The sequence below is a fragment of the Gorilla gorilla genome, chromosome 4 (genome assembly GCF_029281585.2).
Source record: "Gorilla gorilla gorilla isolate KB3781 chromosome 4, NHGRI_mGorGor1-v2.1_pri, whole genome shotgun sequence".
In the NCBI taxonomy this organism is placed as follows: Eukaryota; Metazoa; Chordata; class Mammalia; order Primates; family Hominidae; genus Gorilla; species Gorilla gorilla.
The window spans coordinates 181,159,670-181,180,585 of record NC_073228.2 but is presented as its reverse complement, the minus strand read 5'-3'; the positions used below and the strand labels follow the sequence as shown (position 1 = coordinate 181,180,585).

General features: G+C 54.7%; 1 protein-coding gene across 5 annotated transcripts; it reads right to left on the bottom strand.

Moving 5' to 3' along the window:
* Nucleotides 1–1,396: 1,396 nt before the first annotated feature.
* Nucleotides 1,397–15,135, bottom strand: SLC34A1 (solute carrier family 34 member 1). 5 transcript variants are annotated; one of them, XM_055386352.2, is made up of 14 exons: nt 15,074–15,124; nt 14,360–14,448; nt 13,704–13,859; nt 13,417–13,566; nt 13,204–13,332; nt 12,987–13,130; nt 11,686–11,797; nt 11,370–11,565; nt 11,187–11,282; nt 5,832–5,901; nt 5,400–5,567; nt 2,834–2,950; nt 2,609–2,733; nt 1,397–1,900 (listed from the first exon to the last, which is right to left on the bottom strand). In XM_055386352.2, exons 2-14 carry the CDS (start codon nt 14,397–14,399, stop codon nt 1,397–1,399), a joined length of 2,007 nt encoding a protein of 668 aa, XP_055242327.1. In that variant the 5' UTR covers nt 14,400–14,448; nt 15,074–15,124. The 5 variants fall into 5 exon arrangements, 4 of the variants coding, with proteins under 4 accessions (XP_055242327.1, XP_055242329.1, XP_055242328.1 ...); XM_055386354.2 differs by lacking the exon at nt 14,360–14,448 and having other exon boundaries at nt 13,704–13,908; nt 15,074–15,135; XM_055386353.1 differs by lacking the exon at nt 14,360–14,448 and having other exon boundaries at nt 15,074–15,133.
* Nucleotides 15,136–20,916: the final 5,781 nt, after the last annotated feature.

Here is a 20,916-nt window from a genome sequence, read left to right as displayed (position 1 = left end):
GACAGGATGGGCTTGGTGGCTTGTAAAGCAGTTCTGGGGCTCACAGGCCTCTGCATCTCTGCCCACATTCTTCCAAGGGGAGCCTACTGAGAGGGCTCATGTCCAAGACCATCGCAATTGGGTTTGAGACCTTACATCCTGCCTTCCCCAGGCCTTCGAAAAGGCCCCGCAGGAGTCCCTGGACTAGAGGGAGGAACTCTGGCATCCCTACCCGGGAGTCTCACTCTGCAGGCCTCAGTTTCAGGGTGACCTATGGAGGAGGGGGAATTGAAAAGCTTGGGTAAGTTTGAGGCCTGGTTTATTGCCCAAAGATAGTGGACAAAAGTGGGAGGGAGGGTGTCTGGTCCCTGCCCTCCATGTGCTGGGGCCCAGGGCATGGCCTCTCTTGCCCACCCCCACCCTTCCCGTCCCCTCCCCCAGCGGCCCTGATGGCAGACCCCACCTGTCACTTATTCTGGAGCCCTGATCTTATTCCAGCAAGAAGGAGTGATGTGTGGCTGAGGTGGGTGAATTTAGAGGGCAGAGGGAGACCAGAGGAAGTTCAGCCAGGTGGGGGTCAGGGGATGGGGGTGCAGAATCCTCCTTACACTTGCCTTGGGGGTGGCCCCAGGCCTAGGAGGGGCTTCCAGGGAGTTTGAATTGTGGTTTGGACTCACTAAGGTAGGGCCAGGCAGATGGTTGGGGTGAGCCTGTAGGGCTGGCTTCTCTGGAACTGCACCTGGCCTGGGCAGGGCAGGCTGCTCTTGCAGCCAGTCTTTGAGGGGAGATGGTGCTGCTGAACCCCATGGCTTGGTCTTCCCTTTGCCATTGATGGAGAGCAAAAAGACTTCCGAATGCCTAAGGAGAGTTTTAATTCCTTTGTTTTTTTTCCATCAGGCAAGTGTTGGGAAGGGAATTAATTGTGGTGGTGCTGAAGACCTGGGTTAGGATGAGGAGATGGTATCTTGGAGGAAGGAAGGTGGCAAGGAGGTGTGCAAATTCAGTAACGCAGGCACCAACATCTATGCACAAACAGCTGCACAGTCATATACCCAGACCCACTCTCACTCCTGCCTATCCTAGTCATGTGTACACGTGCAGAGGACCTGAAATCATACCCAGATATCCTGCAGCCTGCACACAGCCTCCCACAGGTGTGTCTGTGTACACGTGCATGGTCTGGCACACCTGTACACAAATACAAGCTTCTACACATGACAGGTGCACATGCAGACTCACCCCCACACATGCACACACACCCACACTCTCACACAAGCCCAGAGCTTTGTGGAGCTACAGGAGGAGAGACTGGCACCCAGGGTGGCACAGGCACATGCACATACCTACACACACCCTCCCTCCCCTGCCTTTCCACCCCAGGCCTTCCCCATTCCAGGCTGTAGTCTGGGCCCACAGCCTAGAGGCGGGTGGCATTGTGGTGAGCAGGCAGTGCAAGACGGGGGGAGGGTGTGGCAGAGGGTAGCTCCTCCAGGAAGACCCTGGGGGGCAGCGGGGGTGAGCGGGGCTCAGGCCTGGCACAGCATAGGGTGACGCGGGTGATGAGGTTGTCCAGGGGCTTCAGGGAGTGCATCCAGCGAGGCAGGAAGTCCCATGTCTGTAACCACTTGGGCAGGTGCCCGGGATTCCGACTCTGCAGGACATTGATGAGCACCACGAAGGCCAGCAGGGCCCCGAAGGGCGTGCCCACACCTACCATGACCTGCCAGCCTGCCATGGAGATGCCAAACACCAGTGAGGGCAGCAGCAGGAAGCAGACAAGGAGATAGAGGACGGCAAACCAGCGGTACTTGGCCGTGCGTTTCCCCAGCGCCTTGGCCATGCGGATGGGCAGGCGTGTGCAGGGCACCGGGTACCACAGAAGGATACCCGAGATGTTGAAGAAGAAGTGACAGAGGGCAATCTGCAGGGGATAAGGCAGAGGGGCTGAGATGGGCACTGGCTCCCAGGTCCTGTGTCAGGCCAGCAGGGGTAGATGATAGGAACCCCGATCTGGTCTGGGCAGCAGGAAAGTTTCCACTTAGGGGTGATGTGCCCCCTGCCCCGAGATCACCCCGAGGTGGCTATGCTGGCTATGCAAATATTGAAATACTTCTAGACCAGTTGGTAAATAACTACTGCCCTGAGCTCCCCACATTTTCCCCACTGACCCCTCGCACAGGAATCCCCCAGCAGATACTGCCAAAATCCAGCAGCTAAAGGACTGATGTCAGTTTCCGGATCCTCATTCAGTCAGTGCCTTGGCTTGTCAGTTACTCCTTTGCTCCTAGAATAATTCCCCTTTGCCATTTGCGGCCTTGACCCCCGCAATGGATTCCCCAAACTGCTCCAGGCCCTCTTTTGTAGTGCCTCTTCCTTTTCCTCTTCCTTATGGTGCAAATCCGACTCACTGCTATTTATTGGTGTAATTATGAGCAGTGTCTCCCTATTAGATGCTAAGGTCTCGAGGGTGGTATTGGGTCTACTTTGCCCATAATGGTTTCATTGAGCATATTAGGTGGCCCTTAGTAGGCAGTCAAAATATTTGTTCCATGTTGTCACACCTTTGTCAGGCCCCACACCCCAGAGGCAGCTCCATCCTGCCCCAGGCGAGGCTACACTCCCAGCGCACCTGGAAAGCGCTGGACAGCTTCTCCCTGGGGCTGGCCAGGGCAGCCAGGATGGCCGTGGTGGTGGTGCCAATGTTGGAACCCAGTGTGAGCGGGTAGGCCCTCTCAATGCTGATCACACCAAGACCTGGGGACAGAGGGAGAGGAAGTGGGACCCCCAGCGTCTCCTTCGGCCCTTTCCCTGCCAGCCCTGGCCCACCCCACTCCACCTCTACATGGGCACTCACCGATGAGTGGGGTGATGGCCGAGGTGAACACAGAACTGCTCTGGACCACGAAGGTCATGCTGGCGCCCACCACCATGGCAAAGTAGCCTGTGACCCAGGTGAAGGGGGCAGGGAAGTCTGCAAGGAAACCGCATCCCAGCAGGCTGGGGTCAGAGGGGGGACATTGGGAGAGCAGACCTCCACGGGGGCACTGGGAGAGCGGATCTCTGTGGGGGCACTGGAAGAGAGGACCTCCGCGGGGGCACTGGGAGAGCGGATCTCTGGGGGGGCACTGGGAGAGCGGATCTCTGGGGGACACTGGGAGACAGGACCTCTGCGGGGGCACTGGGAGAGCAGATCTCCGTGGGGGCATTGGGAGAGACGACCTCCATGGGGGTTTGCTCCCACTGCAGTTGCTTCCACTTGGCCTCTTTGCTCCTGGATTAAAGGCCTTTCTCAGCCTGGCTCCGTCAGGTGACTGTGCCTTTGATGGGGCTGTTCCCTCTGCTGGGAATATCCTACTCAGCATCTGAATATTCATCCTCAGACTCAGCATGGATGTCACTTCCTCTGGAAAGCCTTCCCTGACCCCCTGCTCTGGAGCAGACGTTTTCTCCCTTCTCTGAGCTCCCACAGCCCCATGATACCCCTTATTCTAGTACTTGTCATGCGGCCCCTCCCAGTGCATGAAGTTTAAAATGAAAACCAAGGCTGGGCAAGGTGGCTCACACCTGTAATCCCAGCACTTTGGGATGCTGAGTTGGGTGGATCACTTGAGGCTGGGAGTTCGAGACTAGCCTGACCAACATAGTGAGAGCCCATCTCTATAAAAAAAATTTATGGTTAATAGGAAGAGGCTGGGCATGGTGGCTCACACTTTTAATCCCAGCACTTTGGGAGGCCAAGGCGAGAGGTTCACTTGAGGCCAGGTATTCAAGACCAGCCTAGCCAACATGGCAAAACCCTGTCTCTACTAAAAATACAAAAATTAGCTGAGTGTGGCGGTGCACACCTGTAATCCCAGTTTACTCAGGAGGCTGAAGTGGGAGGATCACTTGAACCTGGGAGGCAGAGGTTGCAGTGAGCTGAGATTGCACCACTGCACTCCAGCCTGGGTGACAAAGTAAGACTCTGTCTCAAAAAACAAAAAAGGGAAAATGAAAATCAAATGGTGTTGCTCCCTTGCCCCAAGTCTTCTGAGTGCTCATGTTACCCTCAATAAAGTCCAGGCTCTGAGCAGAGCCTGGAGACCCCATGCTCTGGCCCCTTACGTGCCACCTCACTGACCCCACTCAGCCAATCCCCTTGCTCACCCTGCTCCTGCCAGCTACTGGCCACCCTTCTGTGCCATGGACCTGCCATGCTGGTTCCTGCCTCTGAGCATTTGCACATACTGTTTCTCCACCCAGAGTGCTCTTCATCCGCATCGTGGCTACTTGTGTCTGTTCAAATGCCAGCTGCACTGAGCGGCCTCAAACAGCGCATTGGAAGCCGTCTCTTCCACACCCTACTGCACTGCCATTTTTGCTATGTCCTTGGCAGGTACCGCTCTCTGAATTTATCCCCCTAATTCATTTTCCTTCGTATTCCCAATTCATTTTCTTTTTCTATTTTTATTTATTTATTTTTGAACTCTGTTGCACAGGCTGGAGTGCAGTGGTGCCATCATAGCTCACTGCGGCCTCAACCTGCTAGGCTCAAGCAATTCTCCCACTCGGCCTCCTGGGTACCTGGGACTATAGGAGCACACCACCATGCCCAGCTAATTTTAAAATTTTTTGTAAAAACAAAATCTCAGCCAGGCACGGTGGCTCATGCCTGTAATCCTAGCACTTTGAGAGGCTGAGGCAGGTGGATCATCAGGTGAGGAGGTTGAGACCAGCCTGGCCAACATGGTGAAACCCTGTCTCGACTAAAAATACAAAAAATTAGCCGGGTGTTGTGGCCGGCGCCTGTAATCCTAGCTACTCGAGAGGCTGAGGCAGGAGAATCACTTGAACCCTGGAGGTGGAGGTTGCAGTGAGCCAAGATCATGCCATTACACTCCAGCCTGGGCAATAAGAGTGAAATTGTCTCAAAAAAAAAAAAAAAAAAGACAAAGTCTCACTATGTTGCCCAAGCTGGTCTTGGACTCCTGGGCTCAAGTGATCCTGCTGCTTCAGCCTCCCAAAGTGCTGGATTTACAGGTGTGAGCCATTTGCCAATCTCACGTATTTTTCATTGCTTTCCTCCCCCTGCTGGGCTGTGAGCCCCTCAGGGCAGGACCCAACTCTGTTTGTCTCACCTCTGTATACCTGGCACTACACCTCCCTTGTCACACAATGGGGGCTTAAGGACTCTTTGTTGATTGAATCAAACAATGGTCCTTGAGCATCTCCACCTGCTAAAATGGAACCACAGCCAGAGGCAGCCACAGGTCTCCAGCTGTCAGTACCTCAGTGGCCTCAGAAACCACCTTCTTTGTTCACATCGGGAAACTGAGTCTCAGAGATGGTAGGGTTTACCCAGATCAAGGCAGTCACAGGACTTAGCAGGATCTGGAAAGGCCCATCCTGTGGCCCTGCCCAGTCAACTGCTCGCAGCTCACCCGTATTGATGACCTTCTGGATGACCTTGGCCACTTGGCCCTTGAGCAGGGAGTTGAGCATCTTGACGAGGAGGATGAGGCAGGTGCACAGCAGCACCAGGGATCCTGCCAGCAGGATGAGCCCCACAGCCAGGTCCGGTAGGCCAGTGTCCACAAAGATGTGGTTGCCTGCAGTGGGTGGAGCTCCTGACAGCTGACCCCACACCTGGCTCCCAGGTCCCCACCTTTGCCACCCAGTTGGGCTCTGATCCTAAGGCCCCATCTCAGGCTCCTTGAGCCTCAACACCAGAGCTTGACCCAGGCTCAGGAGCTGGGCTGGTTGACAGCCATGCTTCCTGGGGCTGGACACAATAGTGGCTGTGTGGGATTGCCCTGCCACTGCTAGGCTCTGCCCCTGCCATGCAAGACACCTCCCATGTTGCAGGCACTTACATTTCTCCATGGTGGCATTTCCAAGGGTCTGGCTGAAGTTGGCCTCTGCTCTGGACATGGAGGTGGGAGCCTAGATTAGGAGGAGGGTGACTTAGTGAATTAGGAAAACACAGCCTGAGGTTGGGGCTGAGATGGGAGTTGGGGAGGGATGGGGAAGATGGAGATGGGCCTCCTGCTCTGTGACCATGGATGGGTCTCTTGCCCTCTCTGAGCCTGTCTCTTCCACTGAGGACATGTGGATGAAAGTGCCTGCCACACAAGAATCTGGTCCTCTGTGTGTTCTGCCCTGTCACTCCACTGGCCCAGCTCTCCCTGGGGCCACATCCAGTGGCTTCCTGTCTTTCTTTTCCTCCCTCTCTCAGTGGCATTGGGTGCTGCTGAACATGTTCCTCTTTTTCTGAAAACTTCCCCTTCCTCATCTTTTATTACCCATCCCTTTCTCGGTGCCCCTTCCCCGGCATCCTGGCTCCTTCCTCTCCTCCAAGACACCCTTAGCCCAAGCTCCATTCTCCTCTAGATCAATTCCTTATTCTCAGGGGGTGTAAGGGGTCAGAGGGCCCAGCCCACACGTCTCTTCTGCCCACCTACTGTCAGTGAGACAAAGGGGCTCCCCAGGGAGGCCCTACAATTCAGAAGGCCACAGGTCCGTGCCGGTAACCTAAGTGAGCAGCTCGGGCTGTGTGTGGAAGAGGTGGGGAGAGTTTCTGCTGGGCCTGTAGAGTCAGCAGTAGCTACTCAGCTCCTGATCACTGTCACCATCCAGGGACGCAGCCTAGTGTGGCTAAATTGCCCAATTTCTATGAGAGAAGCCACAACTCTGAAGTTCTAGATGAAATCTCCCAATCTGGGCCAGGTGCAGTGTGGCTCATGGCTGTAATCCCAGCACTTTGGGGGGCTGAGGTGAGAGGATTACTCGAGGCCAGGAGTGGGAGGCCATCTTGGGCAACATAGCAAGACCTTGTCTCCACAAAGAAAATTAGGGCATGGTGGTGTACACCTGTAGTCCTAGCTACTCAGGAGGTTGGAGCAGGAGCATCTCTTGAACCCAGGTGGTCGAGGCTGGAGTGAGCTATGATCACGCCCCTGCACTCCAGCTTGAGTGACAGAGCAAGACCTTATCTCAAAAAATGAAAAACTCCCGAAAGCAACAAACTCCCAATCTGTAAATATTGGCGACCACTTTGAGTTATCTTTTACAATTCAACGAAGGTCAGCAGAAGCAGGCCAGTCTGGCCTGTGGACAACTCATTTGTAGCCTTGTTGGGTTAAGAAGTTATTTATTTATTTATTTTGAGACAGAGTTTTTGTTCTGTTGCCCAGTCTGGAGTGCAGTGGCACAATCTCGGCTCACTGCAACCTCCGCCTCCTGGGTTCAAGCGATTCTCCCGCCTCCACCTCCCGAGTAGCTAGGGTTATAGGCCCCTGCCACCACGCCCAGCTAATTTTTTGTATTTTTAGTAGAGATGGGGTTTCGCCATGTTGGCCAGGCTGATCTCGAACTCCTGACCTCAGGGGATTCACCCACCTCGGCCTCCCAAGTTGCTGGGGTTACAGGTGTGAGCCACCACGCTGGCCAAGGTAAGAACTTTTATGGCGTCTGGTGTAACATCCGGGTTTATTTTAGCGGGATGTGCTCCCTTGAATGGGGCAATGTGGCTCCCAGTTCGCCACATCAGGGCCTTGGGGACCCATCAAGACTGGGCCTGAATGGCAGGCCAAGAAGCCTGGAAAAAATAGGCTGCGATGGGCTAGATGAGAAAACCAGGCTAGGAAAGCGACGGTAACTGCTGCGAGGGTAAGGGAGAGAGAGAGCCAGGTGTTTGCTGTTAGGCAGATCTGAGTTCAAATCCTGCTTCTTATACCAACCACCCTGGGTAAGCCATGCCACCTCTCAGAGCCTGTTTTCTCTAACGCAGGGTAATAGAAGAGCTGCTGTAAAGGTTACAGGGGGAATGTGTTTAAAGCGCTCGTCACAGGGCTTGGCTCATGATGAGCCTTCGGTAAACTGTCTTCTTATATGGAGTGACCCTCTCCCTCGCTGGGCCCGTTCAGGATCACATGGTTGGGAGGCTGTGTGTGTGACTGACTTCCTAGGTCAGGACCAGTGGCCCCTGCAGATGAACCTGAGAACCCTGGCCCTGTTGGGGAGGAGCCTGCTGGACCTTCCTGGGAGTACCCAGCCTGGATGCTGAGGTAGCAGACAACCCCTTGAATGAGGAGGTGCCTGGTCAACGTGTGCCCCACTGACCTAACCTGGGCTGGGCCCAGTGGTCTCTGTGGGTAGGACTGTGGGACCCTGGGAAGGCTGGAGGAGAATGGGGAACTTTACTGGGGTCCCAACTTAGGGCTGGCAGGGGCAGCAGCAGGGCCAAGCCCTCTGGGTTTTTAGAACCTTGACCTTCTTGCCTGGGGCTGTGTGGCCCTGGCTGGGAGCCCGGAGACCCTAAAGTACAAGAGAGGAAGATAAAGCTGGCAGGAGGGACAAAGCCAGGCAGAGAGTGAACTGCCGGGAGGGAGCAGGCCCTGGGGCTTCCTTGTGGGGCAGAGGGAGAAGATGGAAACTCCAGCTTAGATAAAAGAGCTGGGAGGCCCAGGATCTGGGGGCATCTTCCCAAGATGTGCCCATCCCTGCCTGGGCCTGGGGTGGGGTAGGAGAGGCTGGAGAGGCCTGAAGCGGGTGGTGGGCTCTGTGGGAAGAACAGAATGGGCCTGTGGACAGCCCTGGGCCCATACCCCAGCTGAGCCGTTCCCAGCTGTGTGTCACCAGAGCAAACACTTAGCCTCTCTGGGCCTCAGTTTCCTCCTCTGCAGCATGAAGTCCATAATGCTACCCACCTTTTCCCAGGGGCTAGTTGGAAGCATTTTGGAAGAGGGAGTTGGGATTTAAGTGCCTATAGGGACACCCTAAATTAAAGAGGCCCCTTCTGGGGACTGAAGGAGGTGATTAAGCTCACAGGAGACTGTCAGGATGTGGGCCAGCGCAGCAGTCTCCCCTCAGAGGAAGGGGAGCTCTAGGGCCTTTGTTCTTCTGGAAGCTGAGGGAGAGCACTGTGCCAGCAGCACCACCTGGTGGCGAAAAGGAGAACTTCTCCTTAGAGCAACACCCGCTACCTCTGGTGTGGTCTCCACGTGGCTGTGGTCACCTGGTGGCCTTCAGGCCTGATGGGCAGCATGGGAAGCAGACATACATAGTAGAATGTCAGGCCGGTGAGTGAGAGAGGTAACGAGATAGTCAGGATTCTACCAGGATTTGTATCCTACCTCAATTACATAGACTTGGGCAAGCCACTGCACTTCTCTGGGGCTCAGTGCTCCTCGTCTGTAAAATGGGGGACGTGATAATCCCTGCCTCCCAGGTTGCAAGTCCTCAAAAGATGCTTGTTTAATCCAGGCAGGTATAGTTGACAGTCCACAGTGTGGCCACGTAAGAAGGTGATTCCCAGGACGGTGTCAGGGTCCCAGGAGACTCAAGTGTCTGAACACTCAACTGCCGCTGCTGCTGCTTTCCCCATCTGGAAGGCCTTGGACTTGCCTCCTCTCCCTGGTGCATAGCTTCCCTGGAGACTGTTTCGGGCTGGTTCAGGTCCAGCATGGTGAAAGTTGGAGTCAATGGGAACAGGTTGGAAGGGAGCACAGGGAGACTCTCTGGCCCGTCTTTGGGCAGGAGGAGCCAGGACGCACTTCACACTTTGCAAGACCAAGCACATCCACTGCTGTGTGAGTCACACTCCTTCGGGGCACTGTCCCAGAAAGAGGATGAAAGTGAGAGCTTGGGTCCCACCCACCAGCTACTCTCCAAGCCAAGGAAATGAGACCCTGCCCTGCAGAAAGCGTTTAAGGAAAGCATTTCCTGGTAGAGTGAGGAAGAGAAACCAGCTGGACAAGTGTCAGCTGCAGCCGTAGAGAAAGGCCCAAGGACGGCCTCCACAGAGTGAACCTGGGTGAGGATGACTTCAAGTGAGGACGTGGAGGCTGCTGGTTGAGATCTGCCGGAAGCTGCAGTAGGTGGCCGGCAGGGAGCTCAGGGGCAGTGAGGAACAGAGCTGTCTTCCATGGCTTGCTTTTTGCGAAGATCAAAGTGTGTGATTTCTCTCCCTTCCAGATTTTGCTATGAATTAGAGAGGTTTGTGGTGATTCAGAGAGCACTAAGAGTGCTCAGAGAGCTCGTGAGAAAGTGGTTGATGTATTAAAGAGGTCATGAAGTCAGCGTAAAAGCTGCCCACTGGGGTTTTTTTTATGTAAGGCTGCTTTGAACACTCAGAGGCTGAGCTGGAGCAACTTCAGATGCAAAGGAGCATCGCAGGGCGAGTCAGATGAGTGTTTTCTGTTCGCACCAGGGTAAAGGTCCAGTCACAAGAAGCAGCAAGGGGAAGGGGAAGGGGAAGGGCTTGTGCTGTGCTGTGCTGTGGCTTGGATTTCCTCACATCTCATTGTAAATGGAGTTATGTCTCACATGCAAGCATCAGGGAGAAGCAAATATGGTGCATTGTGGTTTGGATGAAGCATTTGCCTTTTTACAGCTGAGTAAGGAAGTGTGCTAATTGCCTGCTTCCTCATCAGCCTGGCATAATGGGTGGTCCATGAGCATCCGCTTGATTCAAACAGATCTTCCCAGTATTAGAAGCAGCAGAAACAGTGCAGAAGAACAAGGGACTCCCGCCTGTGGCAGTCTCCAGGAGAAGGAACCCCCAATGCCAGCACAAGCGGCTGTTACATCTCCAAGGAGTTCTCCATGCAGCTCACCTTCCTGTTACTTTCCTTGGTATCCTTATAGCACTCTGCCTCCTCCCCACATTACCTGGGTCCCAAAACATGGCCCAGCTGAGTCACTAACCCCTCTAGGGTGCTCAGGCCCTGACATGGTAGGATAAGCTCTGGCACGTTTCCTAGCCTCTCTGAACCTGTGTCTCTACCTGTGAAACCCAAGGGTTGCACTGGATCAGCGGTTCTCAAACTTGAGCACTGAGCACACCTAGAGGAACTGCTGAAGCATAGGCCATTGGCCCCGCTCCCAGGGGTTTCCAGATTCAGTAGGTCTAGGGAAGGGCAGGGTTATTTGCATCTCTAATAGGTTCCCACACGATACACAAGATGCTGGCCTGGGACCACAGTTCAAGAACCACTGGGCTAGATCAATTACATAACAACTTTAATTGATTGGTGATGTCTGCCTAAGGCAATGTGGGAAGTTGGGAGGAATTAGCAATGTTTACTGTAAGCACAGTAGAAGGGCCACGTATTTGCCCTCTCTTGGCTAAATGATCTTCAAGGTCTATCTGGAGCATTTTGAACAGACAATGAAACCAACAGTCTGAAGAGGGAGTCCTCTTACCTGGGGCTAGGCCTGGGACTCACCTGTAAGGAGTCTGGGTGGCACCAGATCCGGATGAGACTGTGGTTCCTCAGGGACTCATCACCAGTGGCAATGCTGGTTATCACGGACTTGTCCAGCTGTGGGCAAGATGTGGGCAGGGGGAGTGAAGGAGGCTGGGTCCCTTGCTACCCCCACCCTCACCCCATGCCAGGCCCTGCTGTCACCTGGATGATGAGCTTCGTGAAGGGCTCTGTGATGATCTTGAGCAGGTCAGGAGCATCACGGCCACCATGGATGTTGAAGGAGGCCACCACAAGTCGAGTGATGTGGTGCAGGTAGCCAGTGGCAGCCTCCAGGGGCAGCAGGACCAGCACTGACAGCCAGTTAAAGCAGTCATGCACCGTGGCCCCCGCGAAGGCCCTGGGCAGGGAGGCCACATTGCAAGGCAGGCTTGAGCCAGAGCACAGTCACGCCTGGGGTTCCTGGCATCTGGGGCTGTCCTCCCCCAGGCATGAGCCCCCAACCCCCAGCCCCCCTCACCGCCGGAAGTCAGTCCTGTCCCCCGCCTGCATCAGGGCCACGATGGTGTTGGTGACAGAGGTGCCGATGTTGGAGCCCATGATGATGGGGATGGCAGAGCTCACCTCCAGCACTGGTAGAAGAGAAGACGTCCTAATGAATTTGACGGTCACCCAGCTCCTGCACCACTACAACTCTTGTCAGGCCCCCTACCCACGTCCCAGTCCCCAGTGGCCGCTCCTCCCATGCTGCTGAGTCTGCCTAACGTTGGCATCACAGGTGCATGTGGGCACGGGCTGTGAGTTTACAGGTGTGTGCATTCATCCATGCGAGTAGATGTACACGCGCTGCACATGGTGTATGGATGTGAACGTGTGCGTGTGAGGCCTTCATTATGAGGGCTCGTGGGCTCATGTCCTATGTGCAAATAGAGATTTGTGCTTGTGTGTGCACACATGCCCCAGAGTGTGATGGTTAGTTTTTTTGTTTGTTTGTTTTGAGACAGAGTCTCGCTCTGTCGCCCAGGCTGGAGTGCAGTGGCACGATCTCAGCTCACTGCAAGCTCTGCCTCCTGGGTTCACGCCATTCTCCTGCCTCAGCCTCCTGAATAGCTGGGACTACAGACACCCGCCACCACGCCCGGCTAATGCTTTTTGGTTGTTGGGTTTTTTTTGTATTTTTAGTAGAGACGGGGTTTCACCGTGTTAGCCAGGGTGGTCTCGATCTACTGACCTCGTGATCTGCTCCCCTCAGCCTCCCAAAGTGCTGGGATTACAGGCGTGAGCCACCGCGCCCGGCCAGTGATGGTTAGTTTTATGTGTCAACTTAGCTAGGCTGTGGTACCCAGTTATTCAACCCAACACTAGCCCGGGTGTTCTGTAAGGTGTTTTGTAGATGCAATTCACGTCTACAGTCAGCTGACTTTGAGAAAAGGAGATTATCCTTGGTAACCTGGGTCAGCCTCATCCAATAGAATGAAAGGCCTCGAGCAGAACTGAGGCTTCCCTGAGAAAGGAGAAACGCTGCCCTGTCTGGACTGCAGTGTCGGCGCCCACCTGAGAGTTCCCGCCTGCCCTTCCAATGCCCTGGCCTACGGATTCCTGACTTGCCCAGACAAACCACCATCGGGGAAGCCAGTTCCTTGCCATAAATCATCTGGGTCAGATACAGCTACAGTTTGGGCTCCTCTCATGTCCCTGGCTGATACAGGAGTCAGGCTGAATGGAGACCAGCCTTACTGGGGTCGCGCTCCCCATTTGCCACCCTTCCCAGCTCCTGGGGTGCCCCTCCAAGCTCTTCCCCACCCTGGTGGGCCAACTCACAGCCAGAGGAGACCATGCTGACGATGATGGATGTGGAGGTGCTGGAGCTCTGCACCAGCACGGTCACCAGGATCCCCACCACCAGCCCGGCCACCGGGTTGGACAGGATGGCGTTATCCTTGAAGATGTCACCAGCCACCTTCCCTGGGGAGCATGAGCCAGCGTTGTCCAGGGCCCTTCAGGAACCCCTCCCAGGTCTCCTCCACCCGGGCCCTACCTCCAGCCAGCTGGAAGGCCGAGCTGAGCATGTCCAGGGAGCAGACGAAGAGGTAGAGGAAGGTGAGCATCAGTGGCACCTTGAGCAGCATGGCGCCAGCCTGGCGCAGCTTGGGGACCAGCCTGGACTCTGGATGGGGGAAGCCATGAGCATAGTGGGCAGAGGCCAGGGCAGGGACTGCTGCTGCCTCTGCCACCCCCAGCCCAGGCCCACCTGGCTTCTGCTCCTCCTCCAGGGCCAGCTTGGCAGGCAGTGGTTCATGGCGCTCCAGGACCTCCCCACAGGGGCAGGTGTGCTCAGCAAGGGCTACAGGGCCCAGGCTGGGGAAGGCATAGGCAGAGGTCCCCGGGATCCTGTGTAGGACTAGGGAGGGAGCCTGGTCAGGAGCTCCTAGGGCCCCAAAGTGGGGAGGTGGGGAGGAACAGGCGGGGGAAGTGGCCTCACCCAGGGTGTGGGCAACCGTGGGCAAGCAGGGTCCAGGGTGTGGGAGCAGCACTTACCCTGAGGGCTGGGCACGTAAGCAAATGCCGTCCCTCGCATCACATGCCCCCCACGGACTGGGAGTGGGGAGACAGCAGGGGACCCCAGCCTCTCTCTGTAGGACAACATCCTGGGCACCCACTGTGAGGTCTGCAGGTCAGTGGGTCTCAGCAACGCTGAATGACAATAGCTGTGTCCGGGACACTCATGCCCACACTCCCTCACCTGCACAAACCCCCATGGTGCATGATTCCAAATACACACCTAGCAAAGCACACCCTCCATCCTCACCACACACACACACCCCTCCGAGACTCACACGCACAAACACACACCCAGCAAACCACACCCTCCATCCTCACCACCACCACAGCCCTCCGAGACTCACATGCAGACTCACATGTGCACATCTGTGCTGGGCACCTGCATGTGAGTCTCGGAGGGGTGTGTGTGGTGGTGGTGAGGTGATCATTCATTCACCCATTCACTCATTCACTGAGTATTATTGAGCTCTAGCCCAGGCTCCGAACCAGAGGCTTGGATATAGCATTGATAAAAGACACTGAGAACTGAGGACGCCCAGCCTGTTTGGGGCTGGAGGGGGCCAGGGAATACGTGGTGTTGGCAGTGGCTGCAGGTGTGGGCTGGGGCTGGGCCGGGCTTCAGTTTTGCCCACCTGGAGAGCAAGGAGGAGCTGCAGACACCTGCCTTCTCATGGGGTCAGCTGGGCACACACGGAGGTCCCCTGGTCCAGATCCCGAGTTCCTGGGTTCCCCTCACAATGAATTCCTTTCCCCATCCACCCCCTCAAGGGGCAATGAACAAACACTGACAGGCTTGCTTTAGCCCCCCCTTGTCCCCGCACTGCCCCAGGAGTCTTGGCTATTGGGGTGGAGCGCCCTGATCTGCCTCAGCACTTCCCGCATTGTCCCAGCGTCCTTGGCTGTTGTGGGGGTGTGAAGAGTTGAATTCAAGTCCTGAAGGAGCAGGAGTCCTTTTTTTTTTGAGATGGAGTTTCACTCTTATTGCCCAGGCTGGAGTGCAGTGGCACAATCTTGGCTCACTGCAACCTCTGCCTCGTGGGTTCAAGTGATTCTCCTGCCTCAGCCTCCCAAGTAGCTGGGATTACAGGTGCCTGCCACCACACCCGGCTAATTTTTTGTATTTTTAGTGCAAACTCCACCTCAGTGATCCGCCCACTTGACTTCCCAAAGTGCTGGGATTACAGGTGGGAGCCACCGCGCTTGGCTGGACTGACATGTTATATGGGGCGCGGTGGGGGTGGGCGCAGATAGGACACAGATAGGACACAGATGAAGGGGCTGGGGTGCTGGGCTGTTTCCTACTCAGAGCTGGGGGTGGGGTTGGGATGTGAGGGTCCTGGGCTCACCTTGGAATTCTGTGTTTCAGCTTCTGCTCAGCAGCTCAATGAAGCCTCCAGGGCCCTGAGGAGAACTGAGACCCTCCTCTTTATACTCTCGGGTCAAGGGCAAAGTCCCTGGAACCCTAGCTGCCCTCCCTCTGTTCCCCAATTAACTTCACCCCTGAGATTCCTCCCAGTTAATTGCTAATCGTCAGCTCTGCATGGGGAATCTATGGTCAGGCTCTCCCCGTCAACCACAACCCAGACACATCCCCCGCCTGCAGGCAGAGACCCTGATGCCACTCAGCACCTTGTTCCCAGGGTCCCCTCATTCCTGGCCTGACAGGACTCCCCAGGGAATGACCCAAACATCCTATGGCCTTCGGAGGTTGCAGTGAGCCAAGATCGTGCCACTGCACTCCAGCGTGGGTGACAGAGTGAGACTGTCTCAGAAAAACCAAACAAAAACATCCTATGGCCTTGCCAAGCATCGGGGTGTCTGTAAGTCTCCCAGGGGGAGCTCAGAGGAGAGGGAGCGTGAGATGAGGACCTAAGCTGGAGAGGCCGTGGAATGTTGAATCGTGGCAGGTCTCTAATGCCCGACCATGGGTCCAGGATGTGAGTCTGAGTGAATGTGGAGCTGCTGGCCAGACTGGGATGGGCCTGATCTGCCTTTTAGAATGGCCCCCGGGGTGGAGCCCGGACATATGGAAGGGAGCCTGGAAGTGGAGGGGCCAGTTAAGAGGCTGACGAAATGGTCCAGGCAGGAGATGATGAGGCCTGAACTCAGATGGGAACGGAGGGGCTGGGGAGGACAGGTGCATCCCAGGGACATCTGACCAGTAGAATTGGTGACGGGGAAGGAGAGAGGAAAAGGAAATAGATGGGAGTCGGGTCTCTGGATCTTTGGCTAGGGCTGGGTTCATGCCCAGGTAGGAGGGTGTCGCTGAGTCACGGAAATGCAATCACTTCTCAGTTCTTGTGTCAGAATCTCTGGGTCCTTGGGCTTGAAGGTGCTGTTAATGTCACATTGAGTGTCTCCACCTATGAGCAAACTGACACCCCCACAGCGGGCCCAGATACCCCGGCCCACGTGACCTGTTTCTCTCCCCTCCCCCGCACAGTTCAGACCCTTGGCAGGAGCAGCTGAATCCAAGGTGCTCCTGGTGAACTGGGGGTGTTTCTCCTTTTTAATAAGGTTGTGCTTTTTGATATTTTTGAAGTTTGCCTTCCCTGCTGTCACGGAGCTCTGGGTTTAGTGGGGGAGGCAGTTAGCTATCGATCAAATCCATCAAGAGATATAATTCCAAAATGCTGCGGATTTACACAGCCACCACTTCTAAAGATTTATTTTGGGGCAACAGCCCTAGTGAAAGTGAGAAAATGCTGGATCTGACCAGAGCTGCTGTTGGGACTCATACAAGCAGCAGAGAAGGCAGCCCCATTCCAGCACCAAAGTATCTCTTGCCAGCCTCTCTGCCATTTCAGCACCTCCCTGCCTACTGCCTGCCTCCTCCCTGGCCAGTGACAGAGTCTGTGTGTCCCCCTGGGTGGTGAGTCCCACCTTGTCTGTGCACCTGGGCTCTGGCCATGGCCTCCCCAGACCTTTTCTGGGCTGAGAGCCTGCCTGGTTGGGGGTGTCTCGCGTTGAGAAAGGAACCCAGCAGGAGGAGCTGTTTTGGAGGGAAGGTGCCAAGCTCTGTCTGCTCAGGCTTTCTGAGCGGCCTCTGGCACGAGCAGTTGGCTCTGCAAGCCAGAAGCACGCACTGTGCTTCTCACCCCAAACCTGGGCCTCCTCCTTCTTCCTGATCTTGGTGAGCAGCACACCGTCCATCCATCTGGGTCGGGCACCAAGCAGACATCCTTGCTGTTTCCTTCCCCTCCACTTCCTCGTTTCCAACTCAGTCCTCAATTCTCCCAATTTTATTGCTCCAGGAGCTCCCTGATCTTTTGCTGTTAGCCATCTCTGTGGCCACCTCCCTGGACTGGGCCTGTCATCTCCCCTGGGTCATTGCGGTCACTTCCCAAGTGCTCTGTCCATGTCTGCCCTTGCTGCCCCTGATCCATGCTCCAAAGCAGCAGACAGCAATCTTTTCAAAATGCCAAACTAGGCCAGGCGCGGTGACTCACGCCTGTAATCCCAGCACTTTGGGAGGCCAAGGCAGGTGGATCACCTGAGGTCAGGAGTTCGAGACCAGCCTGGCCAACATGGTGAAACCCCATGTCTACTAAAAATACAAAAAAATTAGCCGGGCGTGGTGGCGGGCACCTGTAATCCCAGTTACTCGGGAGGCTGAGGCAGGAGAATCACTTGAACTCAGGAGGCAGAGGTTGCAGTGAGCCGAGATCGCACCATTGCACTCCAGCCTGGGCAACAAGAGCAAAACTCTGTCTCAAAAATTAAAAAAAAAAAAAAAGGCCAAGTTAATCATGTCACCTCCTCTTCCTTTTGAAACCTGCCCCTGCTAACCACTTAGCATAAAGCCCAGGATCCTATAGTAGCCTGGAAGGACCAGGGTGACTTGGCTTCCTACCTGCTTTGCCAGCCTTAGCCCGTGCCTGAGAAACCGTACCCCAGGGAGGGCATGTACAGGAGGAGAGAAGGGACCAGGGCCAAGCCCAGAGGAGCACCCACTTTTTTTTTTTTGAGACAGAGTCTCGCTCTGTCGCCCAGCCTGGAGTGCAGTGGCACGATCTCAGCTTACTGAAACCTCTGTCTCCCAGGTTCAAGCGATTCTCCTGGTTCAGCCTTCTGAGTAGCTGGGACTACAGGCACCTGCCACCACGCCCAGCTAATTTTTGTATTTTTAGTAGAGACAGGGTTTCACCATGTTGGCCAGGATGGTCTCGATCTCCTGACCTTGTGATCCACCCGCCTCAGCCTCCTAACGTGCTGGGATTACAGGCGTGAGCCACGGCACCTGGCCAGCACCCACATTTAAGGGAGACTGAGAGGAGCAGCCACGGACCAGGAGGAAGCCACCTCAGAAGCCAGGCTGGACCACATTTTGAGAGAGACACCCTGGTTGGCTGGGTCAAGTGCTGCCAAGATGTCAAGTAATCTGAGAACAGAGAGGCTTTAACAACCGAGGGCTGTCAGCCACCTGGGAGGGCATGTTGGGGGAGGAGTCAGCTTGTGATGGTGTGGGAAGGAGCGGGAGGCGGGGGAGCAGAGACAGCATCGCCAGCGTGAATATGAGACGCTGACATATATTAAATTTCATCACACCAATGAAAACCATTTCTCTGGGAGAGGCATCACTGCTGAACGGAGAGAGAGAGAACGATCCCAAGAACAAATGTGCACATCCAGGAACTGAGCAAGCTGTGGAGGCTGGCACAACCAGCCGTTTCTGCAATTCTTCAGAGCCATGTGCTCCTTAAATGCACAGTTTGCTGCATGTGGGTTTTCCGCAGGACCTAAAGTTGAAGACGGTCAAGGGAAGAAGAACCCTTGAGCATCTTATGCCGGCATTCAGACCAGCACAACTGCCATGCACACAGTCATGAGTGTGCACTGCACACGTCGGGGCGCATCCCCTCCAAATCTCAGGCCTGTAATCCCAGCACTTGGAGGCTGAGGTGGGAGGGTCACTTGAGCCCAGGAGTCCAAGACCCGCCTGGGCAACATAGCAAGACCCTGCCTCTAAAAAAATTAATAAATAATTAGCCAGGTGTGGTGGCACGCATCTGTAGCTGGGGAGGCTGAGGTGGGAGGATTGCTGAAATCTGGGAAGGCAAGGCTACAGTGAGCTGTGATTGCACCATTGCCCTCCAGCCTGGGTGACAGAGCGAGACCCTGTGTCAAAAAATAAAAATAAAAAAATAAATAATAAATAAATAAGAGAGGCTGGGTGCGGTGGCTCACGCCTGTAATCCCAGCACTTTGGGAGGCTAAGGCAGGCAGATCACCTGAGATCAGGAGTTCGAGACCAGCCTGGCCAACATGGTGAAACCCCGTCTCTACTAAAAATACAAACATTAGCCAGGCGTGGTGCCGCGCACCTGTAATCCCAGCTACTTGGGAGACTGAGGCAAGAGAATTGCTTGAACTCAGGAGGTGAAGGTTGCAGTGAGCCAAGATCATGCCACTGCACTCCAGCCTGGGTGACAAGAGTGAAACTCCATCAAAAAAAAAAGAGTGAGAGAGAGAAAGAAGAAAGGAAGGAAGGAAAGAAGGAAGGAAGAAAAAAAGAGAAAGAAGAAGGGAAAGAAGAAAAAAAGGAAAGAAACAAGAAAGAGGAGAGAGAGAAAGGAAAGAAAGGAAGGAAGAAGGAAGGAAGGAAGGAGAGAGAGAGACCGGGTGCGGTGGCTCACTCCTGTAATCCCAGCAATTTAGGAGGCCGAGGCAGGTGGATCACCTGAGGTCGGGAGTTTGAGACCAGCCTGACCAACATGGAGAAACTCCGTCTCTATTAAAAATACAAAAAAATTAGCCAGGCATGGTGGCCCATGCCTGTAATCCCAGCTACTTGGGAGGCTGAGGCAGGAGAATCGCTTGAACCCGGGAGGCGGAGATTGTGGTGAGCCGAGATCACGCCATTGTACTCCAGCCTGGGTGACAGAGCAAGACTCTGTCTCAAAAAAAAAAAAAAAAAAAAAAAAGGAAAGAGAGAGAGAGAAAGAAAGAAAAGAATGAAAGAAAGAGAAAGAAGGAAGAAGGAAGGAAGGAAAGAAAGGAAAGAGAGAAAGAAAGAGGGAAAGAGAAAGGAAGGAAGGAAGGAAAGAAAGGAAAGAGAGAAAGAAAGAGAAAGAAAGAAAGAGCATTCTGTCCATGACCTGGATTTTCATTTTGGGGGGATGGGAAACTGACTAATAACCAGCATAACCTCATAACAGCATAACAGGCTTTCCCATCAGCGTAGTTTGAGAGCTCCTACCTCTTCTCACAAGCATGTTATGTATTCAACAAACATCTAAGCTCCACGATGAGTCAGCACAGTGCTGTACGTTGGGTGTATGGCAGTGAACGTCTCATCCCGGTATTCAGACCAGCACAATTGCCATGCACACAGTCACGAGTGTGCGCTGCACACATCAGGGGCACATCCCCTCTATATCTGTTGTCAAAAAAGTGGTTCTCAGTGGTGGGTTCCCTTTGGGTAACAAAGCAATGGCTTTCCTGGCCTCCTTGATTTTGTCCTCTCTTGGAGAGCCTGGACTTCAATCAGAGCTGCCTGGCCCCAGCACAGAGCAGGCAAGGCCCTGAAACATTGTCTCTTCCAAGTTCTATTTTCCAGATAGGGGCCCAAGGCTAAAATAAATGCTATGGGTCCAGGGCAGGGTTGGCTGACCTGAGAATGCCTCGTGCCTGTTTAGGGGATAAGTGTCCTGCGTGAATTATTAATCTTGGTGGCCAAGGCACTGGTCACTCATTTACTGATAAGGCCAAAGTCTGTGGCCAAAAGAGCTGAGGCTGCTTTGGGCTTTTCTCAGAAGTCACCTCTTCCCCTGCAGCTCACTTCCACATATGGCTCTAGCCTATCACACTGGCCTTAGGACCAGGCCAGAGAGGGAGGCTGACAGCATGCTACCAAGGCGGGCCCCGGCTCTGGTGTCCGGGTCCGGACCTGAAGCTCTGAGGTCTGGCTTTAGACTTCAGGTCTTAGGCTCTGTATTTCAGGCCTGGAGCTCATCTCCAGGTTCTGGGATCTTCTCCCGGCTGGGAACTCCAGGCCCTGCACTCTAAATTCTCAGGTTCAAGCTCTGGGTTCTGGGCTCTGGGCTCTGAGACCCAGTCCCCTGGCCCTAGTTTCTGGGTTTGGGTGTCAAGCTTGGGGCTCTGGTTCTAGACACTGGGCTCCAAATTCTGGGCTCCAGGCTCTGATTCCATATTCCACACTGCAGGTTCTGAGCTTCAGGCTCTTGGC

Coding starts and splice junctions, on each gene's coding strand:
- SLC34A1 (XM_055386352.2), bottom strand. CDS start 14,399: ATGAGAAGGCAGGTGTCTGCAGCTCCTCCTTGCTCTCCAG. Junction 5,902..11,186: donor GCCACCCAGACTCCTTACAG/GTGAGTCCCAGG, acceptor CTCCTAATCTAG/GCTCCCACCTCCATGTCCAG. Junction 1,901..2,608: donor AGCTGTCCAGCGCTTTCCAG/GTGCGCTGGGAG, acceptor TATCCCCTGCAG/ATTGCCCTCTGTCACTTCTT.